Source organism: Hemiscyllium ocellatum, chromosome 17 (genome assembly GCF_020745735.1).
Source record: "Hemiscyllium ocellatum isolate sHemOce1 chromosome 17, sHemOce1.pat.X.cur, whole genome shotgun sequence".
In the NCBI taxonomy this organism is placed as follows: Eukaryota; Metazoa; Chordata; class Chondrichthyes; order Orectolobiformes; family Hemiscylliidae; genus Hemiscyllium; species Hemiscyllium ocellatum.
The window spans coordinates 68,633,662-68,651,126 of record NC_083417.1 but is presented as its reverse complement, the minus strand read 5'-3'; the positions used below and the strand labels follow the sequence as shown (position 1 = coordinate 68,651,126).

The window sequence follows — 17,465 nt, the reverse complement described above, 5'->3', positions numbered from 1 at the left end:
ACTAGAATTCTTGACTTTTTGTTCAAGCGTATGTTTGGCTTTGTGTCTTTGTTGCATATTTGTCCTTGCCTTATGGTGGAGTCGGATATGTGGTCTATAGAATCTGTTATTTGTGGAGTGTCAGTCTATAAACAAATGTAAGACTGGTAATTCAAGTCAGCCTCCTAACCCAAACTCTCCCATTGACATTTACAAATCTTGCCTGAACTTGTTTCATGTTTGTATGTTGCTCCATGCCTATCCTCCACTCAGGTGGCCATTCGTCACATGTGCTTTTGAAGGAGTCAACATGTTGCATTGTCCTGCTGTTTCTGTCACCTGACATTTTTTCAAGTAGGGATGATTTAAATAAGAAGTGGTAGTGTGAAGACAGGTGTATTTTCATGTTCATACCCAGGAGAACCATGATTGGCTATTACACCTTGTTTACCGCTGTAGTTGGGGTCAGCCAATTTTGCACAGGTGCAGCACTATAACTGTGCTTTGAATATCTGTGTTCAGCCTATATTTTTGTGGTGATGGCTTATTTTATCTCTTTAATGTTTTCTTAGTATGTTTTAGGGTGGTGTTTTCATGGATGAAAGTTGTTCCCAAACAGGGAATTAAAGTGACAGTTTCTTTTTAAACCTGAATGTGTTCATGATAGTCGGTTTGCTATCGCTTGAAGTTACAATGTGAGAGCCAAACGATAGTCGTGCAGTTAGTTGCAAAAATATATATTGGCTGATCAATAAGCGTGGATTTGGAATGAAGACAAAATTTTAAAAGAAGTCTCGCTCAAATATCTCAGTTGCCTTTTGATTTTGTCTTGTTAAGTTTCAGTTGATTTTATGAACTTCAGAATTTATACAGATGATCACTTGTTTTTTTTTCTATTTTTATCTTTACAGCCAATCTTTTTAATTCTAGAAGTTGGACGTGACATTTTATACTCTGTGATTACAGAACTAATGCAATCATGTTTTTGTATAACCTGACTCTCCAGAGAGCAACTGGCATATCACATGCCATTCATGGAAACTTTTCAGGTGAGGACCTGCAGTTGGCGCATTTTCATTTGGCTTCTGGTGTTAATTGTTTCACTTAACTTTCTGAAACTAAAGTCCATTCGGAATTTCATAGTGCTATGTTCCCTGTCAATTTTCTTCTATTTTCTCCTCTACGTACTAGACTTAACCATTTCCCTTCAAGGGTCAGTAGGCTGTGGCAAGCCCTGTGAGCTGACCCTTCTCCTGGTTAGTTAGGACAATCTGGCCCAGTTGACTGGCATTAGGAAATCTGTCACAATAGTCTATTGTAGTCCTGCAGTTTACACAGTTGTAGGAAATCGGCATACAACAAGTTTGCATGAATAGTGTAGTGATGTACGGTGAGAAAACAGATGGGGCCATGGTTTAATATCTTGTCCAAAACAAAGTAGTTTCAGCATTTCCTCAATCCCTCACCAAAATGCTAATCTTGTTTATGTATTTAAATACTGAGTGGATCTTGAATCTGACATGAAGAGAAATGAGACCACTGAGCTGAAGTTGACTCCTATCACTTTAAGATGTCCTGGTTGAATCTGTCTGCTAGATTAGAGATTTTTGAAAGCCAGTGGTTCTTATTGGTTATATATATTGGACCTGTGCATCAAGCAAATCCGTATAGCATGTTCTTAGCAGATGTTGACACTTGATGCTTGCTGGATAATTTGGAATAACTTCAGACTGATGACTCAGATCCTATTTACTTGGTATCCATTTTAGAATTTAAAGGAAATGCTTGATAAACTTTTTTCTTGTAAAAGACTTTTCTCCCCATGTTCTCAGAAAAAGATGGTTTGCAATCTTTTCTCTGCATCTCTGGTGGGAGAAGTACACAAGCCAGAGTATCTCAAAGGAAGGGGAGCTAAAACCACAAGTTGCTGTTTGAAATGTAAAATTATCACTCTTTGCCTAGTGACCAGGATCTAGAAAAGTAAGCCACTTGGTCTGTTTGTCTTTGATAAAGCCTTGTGATCAGTTCCACGCTCGTTGTCCTTTTCCAGAAGTCATGCAAAGTTCTTCTTCAAATACTTGTCTGTTTTCTTGGTACTATTTTCTTGGCCATTTGGTGAGCTCTAGTAGGCAGTTCACTTTTGGGCCTAAAAAAGGCACAAGAACAGAGCATCCTGATCACTCTGTGAACACAGGAAGTCAGTGAGGCTTCTCAAAGCAAGGAAAAGCAAATTTGAAGCAGCAACAGCAGTACTAGTAGACCTCCCTAAAGTGTGCAGAGAATTACCATAATCTCTTTGCTTCTATATTTTTGAAACTACTTGTGTTGTGTTTAATGTAAAATAAATATGATTTCCAGTACCATGAATTGTTTAAAATTGTTGCTATTTACAAACCTGTAACAATTTCATGGAAAGGGCAAAGTCATTGGGTTTTTAAATGTCCATCTGATATGATGTTTACGCATTTACTATAGGCACCAAAATGCAGGAGATTGTTGTGTCTAGGGGAAAGATCTTGGAGTTGCTCCGTCCAGATGCAAATACCGGAAAAGTACATACGTTGCTGACAGTGGAGGCCTTTGGAATAATTCGTTCTTTGATGGCCTTCCGTTTAACTGGAGGCACCAAAGGTAAGAATCTTTATATATGTGGGTCCAGCTGTGTTAGTTATTTCAGCAAATTAAAATGACACAATCCACCCAAATATCAAAACTGCCCTAGGGTATTTATCACAATAAATGTGTCCCTTTGTGCCCCCCATGTGGCTATTTGTTACATGCAGTCCTCGACAGCATATGGCAGGGGGCTGTTTATCCATGAACAGCATCACATCTCAGCTTGATTTGGTCATCTTTGGTAAATGCTTCTTCTACATTAGGAGCAAGAACACTTGTTAAGATGTTATTCCTAATCCCAAACTGGTGGAGTTCATGTGTGTGATCTGATCGGTGTCAGTTAATTCTGTTCTGGTTCAGGGCTTGTTGCTCTTGTGTAGTTTATGGCTAAACTGAATTTTCGTAATGAGTGTTTTGTGAATTGAGAGTGTTGTGTGTTGTGTGCAGGACTGTGTCCACAGATTGTGGTTGACCGAAATCAGCAATAAGGTGTTTGATTCTGGCTTCGTGCATTTACAATTACACAAACAAAAGGTATTTTTGATAGAAACATAGAAAATAGGCCATTCAGGTTTTCATGCCTGACCCACCATTCATCGTGATCATGGTTGACATCCTCTTTGAGTGTGCATGAAAACTTGATCTATGATATCAAATCATTATGGTGGGTGTGGCTTATGGAAATTCAACTACAAGCTGTGCACCAGGCTCTCAGTTATTTCAATCAATAATTACTCGGCAATAAAATTAATATGCTAAGCTGATTGTGGAGACCTGATGGAGGAGCAGCGCTCTGGACGCTAGTGCTTCCAAATAAACCTGTTGGACTATGACCTGGTGTTGTGATTTCTTAATTTGTACACCCCAGTCCAACTCCAGCGTCTCCAAATCACGTCCATTATTCAAAACATTGTAATCATGTTACAATCCAGAACCATTCCATGAAAGGTGCATGATATTGTTAGTCTTTCTCTTGGTGAGTTTTAATATATAACCTTGTCCTTATTTAGATTGGTTTTAGCATTTCAGCAGCCATTCTCAATATCCTGCTCATTGCAGCCTCAGATTACAATAGGAGCGTTTAGAAAACTGAACATTCAAGACATTTGAAAGGGTAGACAATAAGGGAAACATCATGGTGTGACTTTGTTAGTATGAAATGGAATTAGTATGTTACCAGGAACTTTAATTTGGATCACATATGTAGAATCCATATGAGGAAGAATCACAGAAGACACAGGTGGAAGTCGTCTTAAAGGCCCCCCCAACGGCTGGTTCTCACCAACCCCACCAACCTCCGTATACAGCGTATCATCCGCCGTCGTTTCTGCCACCTCCAAACGGACCCCACCACCAGGGATATATTTCCCTCCCCTCCCCTATCAGCGTTCCGCAAAGACCACTCCCTTCGTGACTCCCTCGTCAGGTCCACAGCCCCCATCAACCCAATCTCCACTCCCGGCACCTTCCCCTGCAACCGCAGGAAATGTAAAACTTGCGCCCACACCTCCTCCCTTACTTCTCTCCAAGGCCCCAAGGGATCTTTCCATATCCGCCACAAATTCACCTGCACCTCTACACACATCTTCTATTGCATCCGCTGCACCCGATGTGGCCTCCTCTATATTGGGGAGACGGGCTGCCTACTTGCAGAACACCTCTGGGACACCCGGACCAACCAACCCAACCACCCCGTGGCTCAACACTTTAACTCTCCCTCCCACTCCACCGAGGACATGCAGGTCCTTGGACTCCTCCATCGCCAGAACGTAACAACACGACGGTTGGAGGAAGAGCGCCTCATCTTCCGCCTGGGAACCCTCCAACCACAAGGTATGAACTCAGATTTCTCCAGTTTCCTCATTTCCCCTCCTCCCCACCTTGTCTCAGTCGGTTCCCTCAACTCAGCACCGCCCTCCTAACCTGCAATCTTCTTCCTGACCTCTCCGCCCCCAGCCCACTCCGGCCTATCACCCTCACCTTGACCTCCTATCACATCTCCATAGCCCCTCCCCCAAGTCCCTCCTCCCTACCTTTTATCTTAGCCTGCCTGGCACACTCTCCTCATTCCTGATGAAGGGCTCTGGCCCGAAACGTCGAATTTCCTGTTCCTTGGATGCTGCCTAACCTGCTGTGCTTTAACCAGCAACACATTTTCAGCTCTGATCTCCAGCATCTGCAGACTTCACTTTTTACTCGCTGTTCTATAGGACAAAGGATAGGACAATTGAGAGGACATTTTTAACAAAGGCAGTGCATTAATCATAGGTGACTTTAAACATCATATAGATTAGGAAAACAAATTGGCAGACTTAGCCCTCATAAGAATTCATAACATGCATTTGGCATAGTTTCCAAGTACAGTATGTTTTGGATTCAACCAGGAATCAGACTTAATTGAACACACAATGAGGTACCTGAGAAAACAATGACCTAACATGGTAGCATGTAGCATTCAGGGTGAGAAACTTGGGACAGATGCAAAGGGAAATTACATTGGAATGAGTGCAGAGTTGGCTATAGTGGACTGCGAAATGAGTTAAGCAAAAAAGATGTTTGATGAGCAATGGCTGACATTTTTTTTAAATCCTGACTCACAGCACAGAGAGATCCCATTGAGAAAAGACAGGGATGTGGTTAAACAGAAAACTTAGGGATAATGTCAAATTGAAAGGAAGAACTATCACTGGGGCAAAGTTTAGTGCTAAACCTCAGGATTGGGAAAGTTTTAAAGGCCAACTTCTTATTTAAAAAAAAAACTGAGGGAGATATCTGTTATTGGGGAAAAAGTTGTCTGTTATAAATATTGTAAACTCAGTTTTTAGATCTAGATAATCAAGTAGAGTCAACATGCCTTCTTGGAAATCATGCCTGAAGCATTTATTACAGTTTTTTGAGGAGATAACATACAGGTCAGATAAAGGGCTATCAGTGGTTGTAATATATTTCCAAAAGGTTCTATAAGATATTACGTATATTGTTGGGAGTATATGTTAGGCTAGATAAAGATTTGTCTCAATGAATAGAAGACAAGAGTCACAGGGCTCAGTAATGGGCAATTATTTACATGTTAATACATAGATGACCCAAAGTGAATGAGCTATAGCTAACTTTGTAGATGACACAAAATTAGGTGGAAAGGTGGTAAGGATGACAGTATGCAGAGAGATTATAGATAGCTTAAGTGGTCAGAAATGTGGCAGATGGATTTTTTGTGGAAAGCTATAAGAGGAAGCAGGAAAAGTAAAGGAACTGAATATCTAAATGGAGAAAGACGGCAGAAAACGACAGAAAAGAGGGATTTTGGAGTCTGTGTGTCAATGAACAAAATGCTTGCATTCAAGTGCAGCGTCTAATAGAGAAGGCAAATGGAATGTTGGCCTTCATTTCAATGGATGATAAAAATAAGGAGGTTTTGCTAAAACTATACAAGACTCTTAGTCAGACCACAACTGGAATACTCTTGGAACAGTTTTGGGCATTTTACTTCATCTGTCTATATCCCTCTGCAGACTCTTCTTTTAGTTAGCCAATCCTTTATCCATGCTGCTATACCACCTCCCAACATCAAGACATCTTGTTTTATTGAGTAGCCTGACATATGGTACCTTATCAAATCCGAAAGTATTACATCCACTACTTCTCCTTTATTTATCCTGCTTGTCTCCTCAAAGAATTCTAGTAAATCTTTTCAGGTGTAATTTCCCCTTCATGCATGAAGCCATAGAGACACTGCTTGATTATGTGCATTTCTAAATGCTTCATTATTGCATCCTTTTATAATTGACGGTGAAGTTTTCCTCCTAACAGAAAATAACTTCCTATAGTTGCCTGCTTCTTGTTTTGTCCCCTTTTGGCTTTTTTCCAATCCTTTGATACTTTTCCAGAAACTAAGGATTCTTGGAAGATGACTACTAGCGCACTCGTTATCTTTCTTGTAATATCCTTGTATTCATTCCATCAGGTCCAGGGAACATTACAGTCTGTCCCATTTTTCTGTAGTGGTAGTGATTATGTTTGATTCCTCCTTCTGCCGCTTGATTATTTAGTAATTTTGGAATGCTCTTAATGTCTTCGACGATGAAGATTGAAAAGTATTTATTCAGCTCCTGCCATTAATGTTTCCCCAGCCCTGTCTGTAATAGGCCTGTGTTCACTTTGGTTTCTTTCTTTTTAGTTATTTGAAGAAACTCTTGCAGTATGTCTTGACATTTTCAGGTGCTCGGGATCAGCTGGTTTTTGGAATTCAGAATTTTTTGAATTTCAGAATAAGTAACAGTTTGGTGAAATTTAAAATAAAATCTTACTGGAGGAGCAGACTAGCTCAGTAAAATGTGCCTTGAGAGAAAATTGAGGCACTGCCAGTGCTAGGCCACGCTCCCACACATCGTATCTGAGTGACACGCATCGAATGGGTGTCAACATGAGTTAACTGTTTGCATGCCAAACAACCTTTTTAATGAGAAAAATCTTCACAAAAAAACCTTTGGACTTTAGAGCTTTTCGGATAAAGGATGAAGGATTGTCTACCTGTACTTGTGTTAGGTTCTTTTCTTGAGGTTTCTCACACTATTTGCAATTCACACACACCAACTTCTGCAAACAGTTAAAGTTTATTAAAGCCTGTGCAAGCTCAATGACCCCCTTTTTAACACTCCTTGCAGGTGTGCGAAGTGGAGTCAGGCCCCAAACAAAGAAAACACACAAGCCCTTTACACAGGCCCCCCCCCCCCCCCCTCAATAACCCCATGTTACCCCAGGTACAATGCAAAGATGAGGTCAGTCTTGGAGATAATGTAAATGCTCTAATCGTGAGGAATCATTATGCAAACGATTTCCTGACTCACTGATTCCCTGAGGCTATGCTGGTGTGATATGCTTCAGTATCGGGGATGATCACATAAATGAATTTGATTGGCTGGTGGGTGGTTATGAAAGCATTTCTGAATGGAAGGGACTGAATGAGAATTTAATTTGGTGACAGTAGAGTAGTAGTAAATGGCTGCTTAAATTAAGCGTGGATTACAATGGATAGTCATGCAAATTCCTTAATGCTGTCTGTGAGACAGAATGTTGCCCCCAACCCAGGATGTTCAGCTTCTTTGAGAAATGTTACATGAATATCCTGAGAGACAGTGCAAGTTAATCTTTTAACATTACACTTGTAATTGCCTGATAGTGCCCTCAAAAGTTTATCATCTCTCTCTTATTATTTTTCTGGTCAAATCTGTTTCTTTTCCTAAAGCACAAGTGAATCAATTTGTCTTTTACCTGAAACCTTCAGGGCCACTTTTTAGTGATTTTTTTTTTAAAAAAATTATTATAATAGAATTTGTGTTCTGAAGGTGTTGCAATGGGATTTTGAAATATCATACAGGAGCCCAATTCTCTGGATTGCTAGTCCTGCAGCATTACCAGTATGCCTTGCAGAAGGATCAAATCTCCTTGGGTAACAAGTGTCCAGGGAAATGCAGGTTCAGGAGCTTAGTCTTGGTAAATGTGGGGTTACAAGGATAGAGTGGGGGCTATGTCTCGGTGGAATGCTCTTTGGAGGATTGGTGCAGACTTGATGGGATGAATGGCCTCTTTCTGCTCTCTGGGGATTCTATAACTGCAATGTAAGTTTCTCTCAATTAATCATTTCAGTTTATCTGCTTAAACTCACCAAGCAATTGTTGATTTTTTTTCTCTCTCTTTCCACAGATTACATAGTAGTGGGTAGTGACTCTGGTAGGATTGTTATCCTGGAGTACCAACCATCCAAGAATATTTTTGATAAGGTCCATCAAGAAACCTTTGGGAAGAGCGGATGTCGGCGTATTGTACCTGGACAGTACCTGGCAGTTGACCCAAAAGGTCGTGCTGTTATGATTGGTGAGTAGTAGTGTAAATATAATTGTACAGAAGAAAAGGAGCACACATTCACTGACTCGAGGCTTATTCACCCTTAAGTTTGATTATGACTCATCTATATTTTAGCTCCTAATTAACTCTCTTAAATCCCATATCTGTCAAGACCCTTGGATAAATGAGTTAAATGTGAACAGCAATCTGTTTAATTGACCAAAGATATCTATATTTTCTAATCGACCTGTACAGAGATGTTATTATACACCAGCACGGAAACGGACCATTCAGTCCAACTTGTCCATGCTGACCAGATATACTAATCTAATCTATTCCCATTTGCCAGCACTTGGCCCATATCCCTCTAAAACCTTCCTATTCATATACCCATCCAGGTGCCTTTGAACTGCTGCATTTGTACCAGCCTCCTCCACTTCCTCTGGCAGCTCAATCCATACACATATCACCCTCTTTGTGAAAAAGTTGCCCCTTAGTTCCCTTTTTATATCTTTCTCCTCTCACCCTAAAGCTTTGCCCTCTAGTTCTGGACTCCCCCACCCCAGGGAAAATACTTTGTATGTTTACCCTTTCCATGCCCCTCATGATATTATAAACTTCCAGAAGATCACCCCTCAGCCTCCGAAGCTCATCTCTGATTCTGGAGCAGGTGGGATTTGAACCAGGTCTCCAGGCTTTGAAGTAGCTACACCGTCACTGCACCACATGAGCCCTTTGACCAAAGGTGTCACTTAGCACATTGCAGTGGATCTACTAGGAATGCATTTGTGCCCTTTGCAGCAAGGTGCAGCAAACAGACTTGGGAAGCCTAGATAATTTTTGCTCACGTCCCTGATCCTGATCAATTTCTCTTACCTTCCCTGATCTTGATAAATTTGGGGACATTGAAGACACCATCAGTAATCCTTGATGAGATGACAATGGTGCAGAACAGATACCCACAGCTTGTAGTAGATGTGGCTTAGAACTGTTCCAGATGTGTATGTATCCATCATGTCTTTGGGGAAGCAAATAGATTCATTACTGTGCTTGCATTAAGGTATGCTGGAACTCTGCAGCAGGCTGGCAGAGGTGGATGGAATAGGGAGGGTGCACACTGCTAGGGCATGGGAGAGTTCAGCCCCTAAATGATTGAATTCGACATTCAGGTTGAAGTGTTGCAGGATTCCCCAAACGGAAAATGAGGTGTTGTTCTTCCACCTTGCACTGGGCCTTGCTGAAACACTGTAGCAAGCTTGAGACAGAGATGTTGGCCAGGGAATAGGGTGGAGCGTTAAAGTGGCAGGCAACTGGAAACTTGGGGTCTTTTTATCTGTGTGGGAATGGTGGCTGGACGAGGGGAATCCTATCACTGTTGCAGCAGAGAAGACGAGGTGAGAGCTGAAGCACGAGAAATGTGTCGGACCCAGTTGAAGACCTTGACAAAAACAGTGCTGGGTTGAGGAAGAATGTGGGCGTTTCAGAGGCTCCCTTGTTGAAGTTCACCTCGTTGGAACAACAACAAGTGTTTCCTTGTCTACCATCCCACCAGCATCTGCATCCAGCGAGATGCCACCTCTGGGACACCATGGTCCATGCTTCCTTCACTCCCAACACCACCTCTCTCAGCCCCACGGCACCTTCTCCTGCACTTGCCACATGTGTAACACTTGCCCATTTACCTCCTCCCTCCTCAGCATCCAAGGGCCCAAGCACACTTTCCAGAGGAAGCAGCACTTTACCTGCACTTCGCACAGTCTAGTCTACTGCATTGGCTGATCACAATGTGGTCTCCTCTACGTTGGGGGAATGAAGCATAGACTGGGAGACTGTTTCGCAAAGCGTCGATGTTCAGTCTGCAAAAATAAAACCGTGAACTTCCAGTTGCCTGCCACTTTAACATACCACCCTCTTACTTGCCAACATCTCTGTGTCAGGCTTGCTGCAGTGTTCCAGCAAAATTCAGCACAAACTGAAGAAGAAAACCTCCTTTTATGCTTGGGGACCCTGCAACGCTCTGGACTTGATATTGAGCTCAATAATTTTAGGGCCTGAGCTCTCCAATTTCCTCATGACCCACCCCCACACATCAGCCTTGTTACCACATAGTCTGCCATTACCACAGTACCTGTTAGCTACCAAGTCTCCATTAACAGCTATTCACTCTCAGCAAAATCATTATCCACTCCTTTGTTCAATTGTCTTCTCTCCTTTTGGGCTCCATCCCAAACTTATAATTTAGTCCTTACCCACCCTCCACCATCTTCTGCAAGTAAATCAACATTTTCCTAGCTGCCATCAGTTCAGAGAAAATGTCACCAGAAAGACCCAAAATGTTAACTTTGATTTCTCTTCCTGAACTCAACATCATACTTATGGACTGAATGGAGGTGTTCTGTAAAGTGGTTATTGTTCAGAGTGGTGTGTGTTTAATGGCTTTCATTGCTTTCACACAAAGGCACATACAACACAGGGAGAAGTCACATGATTGTAATGAGCAAGTGTACTCCAAATATCCCCTTTCTCATATCTCTCAAATGTTTGTTGGTTTATCATTGGCAGTGCAAGTTACATAATTACCTGATATACATTGAATTAATAATTTATTTTTAACACAGAACAATATGTTAATGCTGGTTAATTCATTTCCTTCAGTCTCTACGCATGCATTGGATATGTAAAACTGAATCTTAATATGATCAGTTCTATTGAGTTTCATGAAAAGTTTCTCTGTGCAAGATCTAGTGAGTTTTCTCACACTATCATTCCAAACTTGCCTGATTAACTACCTACCACCATCCCATTAATGCCACTCCTGTCCAATACTACCTCAGTTCGACTACTTGCTATGGCCAGAGAACACTGGAGAATCCCAGGATGGATCAGCATCAATTGTGCTTACACAATCTTTAAATCCAGTTGAACGTTTGACCAAGTGACAAAATAGTGGAGGAGCAGCCACAAATACGCACAGCTCATAGTATGTAACTGGCGCATATGACATTTCCTCAAACATTCATCTGCATTCTTTTACCCCAACTGTTCGCAAACCATCAGACTCCACAACTGTCGTCTTCTACATCGCATGTTACTACTCTTAGGTTGCTGCTGTACTGTCCCTTATGCCCAATGTAACCCAGTATTTGTGCTAGTTGACTCTAACTTTTATTTGCAATCATTATTATTTACAAAAAATGAAATTTCACCTACCCACTGCAAGTCAATTGCTTGATTAATGAGATGGAATATAGTGTGTAATGGTATAGAACAGATACAGTACATGTAGCTCTGCCTTCCCTTTGGGAAGCTATTATATTGGGTTGGCATGGTGGCTCAGTGGTTAGCACTGCTGCCTCACAGCACCAGGGTCCCAGGTTCGATTCCAGCCTTAGGTGACTGTCTGTGTGGAGTCTCTCCATGTCTGCATGGGTTTTCTCCCACAGTCCAAAGATGTGCAGCTCAGGTGAATTGGCCATGCTAAATTGCCCATAGTGTGTTATATGTATTAGTCAGAGGGAAATGGGTCTGGGTGGATTACTTTTCGGAGGGTCGGTGTGGACTTGTTGGGCCGTAGGGTCTGTTTCCACACTGTACGGAATCTAATCTAATTATTGTGCACTCGGGTGCCATATCTGTCATGATTTGTTTCAGGTGCTATTGAGAAGCAAAAGTTGGTCTACATTCTGAACAGGGATGCTGCTGCTCGCCTCACCATCTCCTCCCCTCTAGAAGCGCACAAAGCAAATACGTTGGTGTATCATGTCGTTGGTGTGGATGTGGGGTTTGAAAATCCTATGTTTGCTTGTCTTGAGATGGACTATGAGGTAAATTCGTAGGTTTGGAGCATTTGTGTTATTGGATGTAGCTAGTGTAACACTCTAAAATGAGCTTTAAATATGCTAGAACCATCTAATGTCAGGTAGTGAAACTGTTTTGGAGTTCTTTGGACCAAGAGTCTGAGGCATTATCACAAATGAATGGTCCTATTTGAGCTATCTCACAATGAACTTAAATTGAACCTAAGGTTAATAGTTTGTTTCAGCATCAAATTAGGTATTTTTGCTCAAGAAGCTATTGCTTGTAGTTTTTAATATAATGCAATTAGCAGATTTCAACAGCACCAACTCTCTGATTATGTCAGTACTCTAATTGAATTAACGTTACCCGCTTCCTCGAACTCTCAACCAAACCTTTAACTCTATACTCATTTGGTCAAGGTTTCTACTCCTGATAGCAGTTAATCGATCTCTCCTGTGCCCTGTGTAGGGGTGCCTAGTGAGGAAAGGATCAAGTTTGGTTTTACTGCTGATAAAATGATGTGAATCATGTCTCTTCTCCGAAAAATATTTGGGGAAAGATTTTTAGTTCTCTGATTCAGCAGTCCATGAGCTTTCCACTTGCTTGACATGTTTCTCTGTCAAAGCTGCTGTACTTGTTCATGTTGATGGATTATGGTGTTTGTGATGAGTATATTGTAATTTTGCCCGAATTTACTGCTTCAGATGTTCCTACAACAGTGAAACATTCTCTGCATGATGCAATGAGAAGTGAAAAAATTGATTCCTGGCCACGGTTACCTTTTACTCACATTAATTATGGCCAGCACTTTTATAATATGTTTAGCTAAGATTTTGCAGCCTTAAATTATCTGGAGGGCAAAGAATGCAAATTTTAAAGCAAAGCTGAATACGTTTTCAGGGGCACTGACCAGTTTCTGTGCAGGATGATTATCAGTGCTGTGTTACATGGAAACAAAATACTGTTTTGATTAACCATTGCAATGTAACTTCAAATCCATGTATATACTTATTCTGAAGACAACTAATCTCAGTAATGGTAACCATAAAAAGGTCAGTTTTAATGAATAACTCGTTTGATTTACAAAGGTCCTTTAGTGAAGGAAATCTACCATCCTTAACCTGGTCTGCCCTGAGTGTGACCTCAGACCCACAATATTGTGATTGTCTCTCAGCTTTGATCTGTAATATACTAGCAAACCATTCTGTTCAAGGGTGTTTAGGGATACAGCAATGCTGGGGTTTTTTCAACAATGGTCATAGCCCATTAAAGAATAGATAAAACTAGCTCTTTATCCCCACTGTAAACATTATAAAATTGTGTAATAGCTTGCATTCATATAGTGCTTCAAAATAATCAGGCTACTTGTTTTGGTATTAAGAACTGAATGGCAGAATATTGCTCCAATTAAGCATTAGAATTCTGAATTAAAGTCTCCAGTCCCAATTACAAACTATTCCCTAGAAATTGACTCAATCCCTTTACCTGATAACTGGAAAAGGTCAAACCAGTCTGTTTACAACGTTAGAATCAAAATTGGCTTCAAGATGAGCTTCCATCCACATCTGCCCCCATCAACAACACTGCCTGTTTCCGTCCAATATATTGCTTGACTCTGCCCTTACATTATTTCATCTGCCATTGAAACCTTCGTCTGTCTTTGTTATTTCTAGACTTGCCAATTCCAAGTTGCTTTGAGCCTTCCTCCTATTCTCTGCAACTATAATTTGGAATTTATAAGTTAAAACTCTACGATTCATCTTCATTGATAAACTAGTCCTATTCCCCTTCAGCTTTGTGCTTGCTAACCCACTCTGGGTCCTGGTTAAGCAACTCACTGCTTATGCGTGTGGTGAAAGTGGGGATGACCATTTCAAACGGAAATTGGATGGGCATTTAATGGATGTAAACGACAAGTTTATTGGGATGGGGGGCTGTTTGGATTTCTCTACAGAGAGCTGGGTTGAATGCCAACTATTGCACTGTTAAGGCTAATGCATATTTGTTTAAATAATTGGTAGTTTTGTCCCAGATCAATTCTTCCAAAAAGTGCTGTCACCTATCGTCTGTGAATGTGAAATTGGATAGGGACAAGAATCTTCAGATCACTGTTGGGGCAATGGAGTGGAAGAGACCACTGATGACTTATAAGAATGAAATCAAGCAGAGTTCTCCCATCCAGCAGCATGATGGAGTAGGATATTGTGGTCAACTGTGCACAAAGGATGAAGACAATACAGCATAGATGGAAGCCATTCAACCCATTGTGTCAGCACCAGATCTCTGTCGGAGCTGTGGACTTGCTGTCATTCTCTCACTTTCCACTCCTGTAATACTACACACTTCTCCCTGTGGCACTGCACATTCAGTATCTTGAGCCTGCTCTGCCATTCAGTAAGATCATGGCTACTTTATGTATGTTTGAATTCCACACTTCCATCTATCCCAAAGCCTTGGATTCTTGTAAGGCAAAGGAATGTAGCCACTCCCTACCTCTGTCTGAGGCAGAATATTCCCCAAGTCACCCAACATAATTTTTTTTATTATCTCTAATGTATAATGATGAGCCTTAAATGCTGTATGGAACTGAAGCATAATATTCTTTCTTTTATATTCAGTTCCTCTTTTAATAAAGGATAGCATCTCATTAATTGTCTTAATAACTTGCTTGTTGATTTTTTTGTGATTCATGTGCAATCCCTATGTACCTCAGGATTCAGAAAATGAGCAACTTTACATTGTTAGTTGAAAGCTTTTGAATATCTCCAATAAACTGTTTGCATCAGACACTCGGGCAACGCATTCAAGATATTAACCATTTGTCGCAAGTGTTTTTTTTTGCTAACCTTGCCATTAAGGAAATTCAAGATGGTCGCAGATACAAAATCATTTACTGAGGACTCCCGTGTTGATGTCGCTGCTGAAAACATATCTAATTTGATTTGTCCATTCCTGATAGCTGCCCAGTAAACAGCATAGGGTGGAGAATGTCTGTGTGTGCATTTCAGCTTGTTACAGTACATGCAAAGGTAAAAGATGGCCACTGTATCTTTCTCCAACAGAGGAGGCAAGTATATCTTACCTCAATGGTAGTATTCCAGTAATAATCAGATTTCATAGGTTAATAGTTGCAATGAGAAAATATTCTTTGTATCTTCAGTTTTAAGATTATGAAATTATTCAAAAGTGAATTACGCATTACTTTGAGCCTCCATTTCATGCTTGACCGTTTCCTTCTATTTTTAGGAGGCAGACAGTGATCCTACTGGTGAAGCAGCTGCTAACACTCAACAGACATTGACATTCTACGAGTTGGATCTGGGTCTGAACCATGTTGTGAGAAAGTACAGTGAACCTCTGGAGGAGCATGGCAACTTCCTAATTACAGGTATATGGTTTACAAGTCCACTCTTGGTGAAATACAGACTGGAGTTAGGATTTAAGATGTTTTTTAGTTTACAATGACTCCTCTCAAAAGTTACCTGTTCCTTCTCATTACCTCCTTTATTTTGTGATACAGTTGGGCAGAAAAATTAGCTTCTGTATTTATGTTGATGTCTAGTGCATTTGCTCTTGTTTGGAAGCAAAATGAGGAAAATTTGGCAATAAGATTAAATATTTATAAACTCATTCGACCCACAAGGAAAGCATTAATTTCCTAAAGGCTATGGAATTTAAATTGTTATAGGACAACAGAGGTAAGTTATTAATAAAAGTTGTTGTCAAAATAACTGACACGCACTTCTACACACACAAAACCATCACTCCAGAATACTTTCTGAAACTGGTAAAGTCAGAGCATTCAGCAGGTCATGTTTTTCCATCGCATTGACACAAAGCCATCTTAACCAGGTCGCTTCTCAGATTTAAACAGTTGATACAGTGTTTGTGAACAGTGGCAACGCTACATTTCCCCATTTAGCTCCTCAACACTTATAACATTGACATTAAATTTCCATATTCATTTGCAAGTCATTCGTTAGTTGTGGAAGCAGGCTATTCGGACCATTGAGTCCACACCAACCCTCTGAAAAGCATCCCACCCAGACCTACCCCAAATACCCTACCCCAGTAACCATACGTTATCAGTGACTAACCCACCTAACCTGCATTATCCTTAGACACTAGGGCAATTTCGCACAGCCAAACCTGCATGTCTTTGGACTGTGGGAGGAAACCGGAATACCCAGAGGAAACCCATGCAGACTCGGGGAGAATGTGCAAACTCCACGCAGGTAGTCACCCGGAGTTGGAATTGAAATGATGCTGTGAGGCAACAGTGCTAACCATTGTGCCACAGTGGCCTCCTCATCCCCTAGGTTGTTTAATAAAAAGGCAGTATCTTGGCCACACTGAAATGTCATGGGAATGTATAAATCTTTAGGAATTGAAGTTCAGAAATAGAATTGAATGATTGCAGATCACAGACTGTTTTGTCTTCAACTATTTTGAGAATTTGGGATTAGTTGCTCCTTGCTGCTAAGTTTTCATGTGTTAATCAGTACTCACAGGTTAATTCAAAGTGAGAACAATATGGTTCAGCTCAAAGTTATTTTCAACTTCACAATTTAAAAATATAAGGAAATGATTGACATAATGGCATAAGGGCATTCATAAAAGATTGTTCAGACAAGGTAACTTAACAATTCCGACCCATGGTCAGTGCTCAATGTGCTAACCTGTCCTTTTGGATACTGAATGGCTGCTGTGTGTTTTTCCCATGTTTCTATGTTAATTTCTTGTCCATTATTCTTAAATTTATTTCTTTATTTAAATAAATGGTGCAATTTGAGAAAGCAAAATCTCCTTATGCATATTTTAAAATTGGAAAAGAGGACTCAGGTTCTCCATGGGAGACTGATTAGCAAGGTTAGATCTCATGGAATACAGGGAAAACTAGCCATTTGGATATAGAACTGGCTCAAAGGTAGAAGACAGAGGGTGGTGGTGGAGGGTTGTTTTTCAGTCTTGGCAGGTTGGGCTACATTGGGTTGGGATATCTGGTCGGCATGGACGGGTTGGACCGAAGGGTCTGTTTCCATGCTGTACATCTCTATGACTCTATCCTTGATTTGAAATATTGAAGTTGAAATCTTTCTCTACTTCAGTTCCAGGAGGCTCAGATGGGCCGAGTGGTGTACTAATCTGTTCCGAAAACTATATCACTTATAAAAACTTTGGAGACCAGCCAGACATCCGATGCCCCATCCCCAGGAGGAGGGTAAGAA

The 17,465-nt window shown here is 40.8% G+C and overlaps 1 protein-coding gene across 1 annotated transcript in view; it reads left to right on the top strand.

Annotated features, from left to right (window-relative positions):
- The window catches only part of sf3b3 (splicing factor 3b, subunit 3), a 55,385-nt gene that overhangs the window by 2,049 nt on the left and 35,871 nt on the right, over nt 1–17,465 (top strand). Inside the window, exons 2-7 of the mRNA XM_060838276.1 lie at nt 891–1,028; nt 2,455–2,610; nt 8,299–8,469; nt 12,091–12,263; nt 15,484–15,625; nt 17,346–17,458. Coding sequence (XP_060694259.1) covers nt 959–1,028; nt 2,455–2,610; nt 8,299–8,469; nt 12,091–12,263; nt 15,484–15,625; nt 17,346–17,458 — 825 coding nt within the window. The 5' untranslated portion in view covers nt 891–958. The remainder of the gene's footprint in view (nt 1–890; nt 1,029–2,454; nt 2,611–8,298; nt 8,470–12,090; nt 12,264–15,483; nt 15,626–17,345; nt 17,459–17,465) is intronic.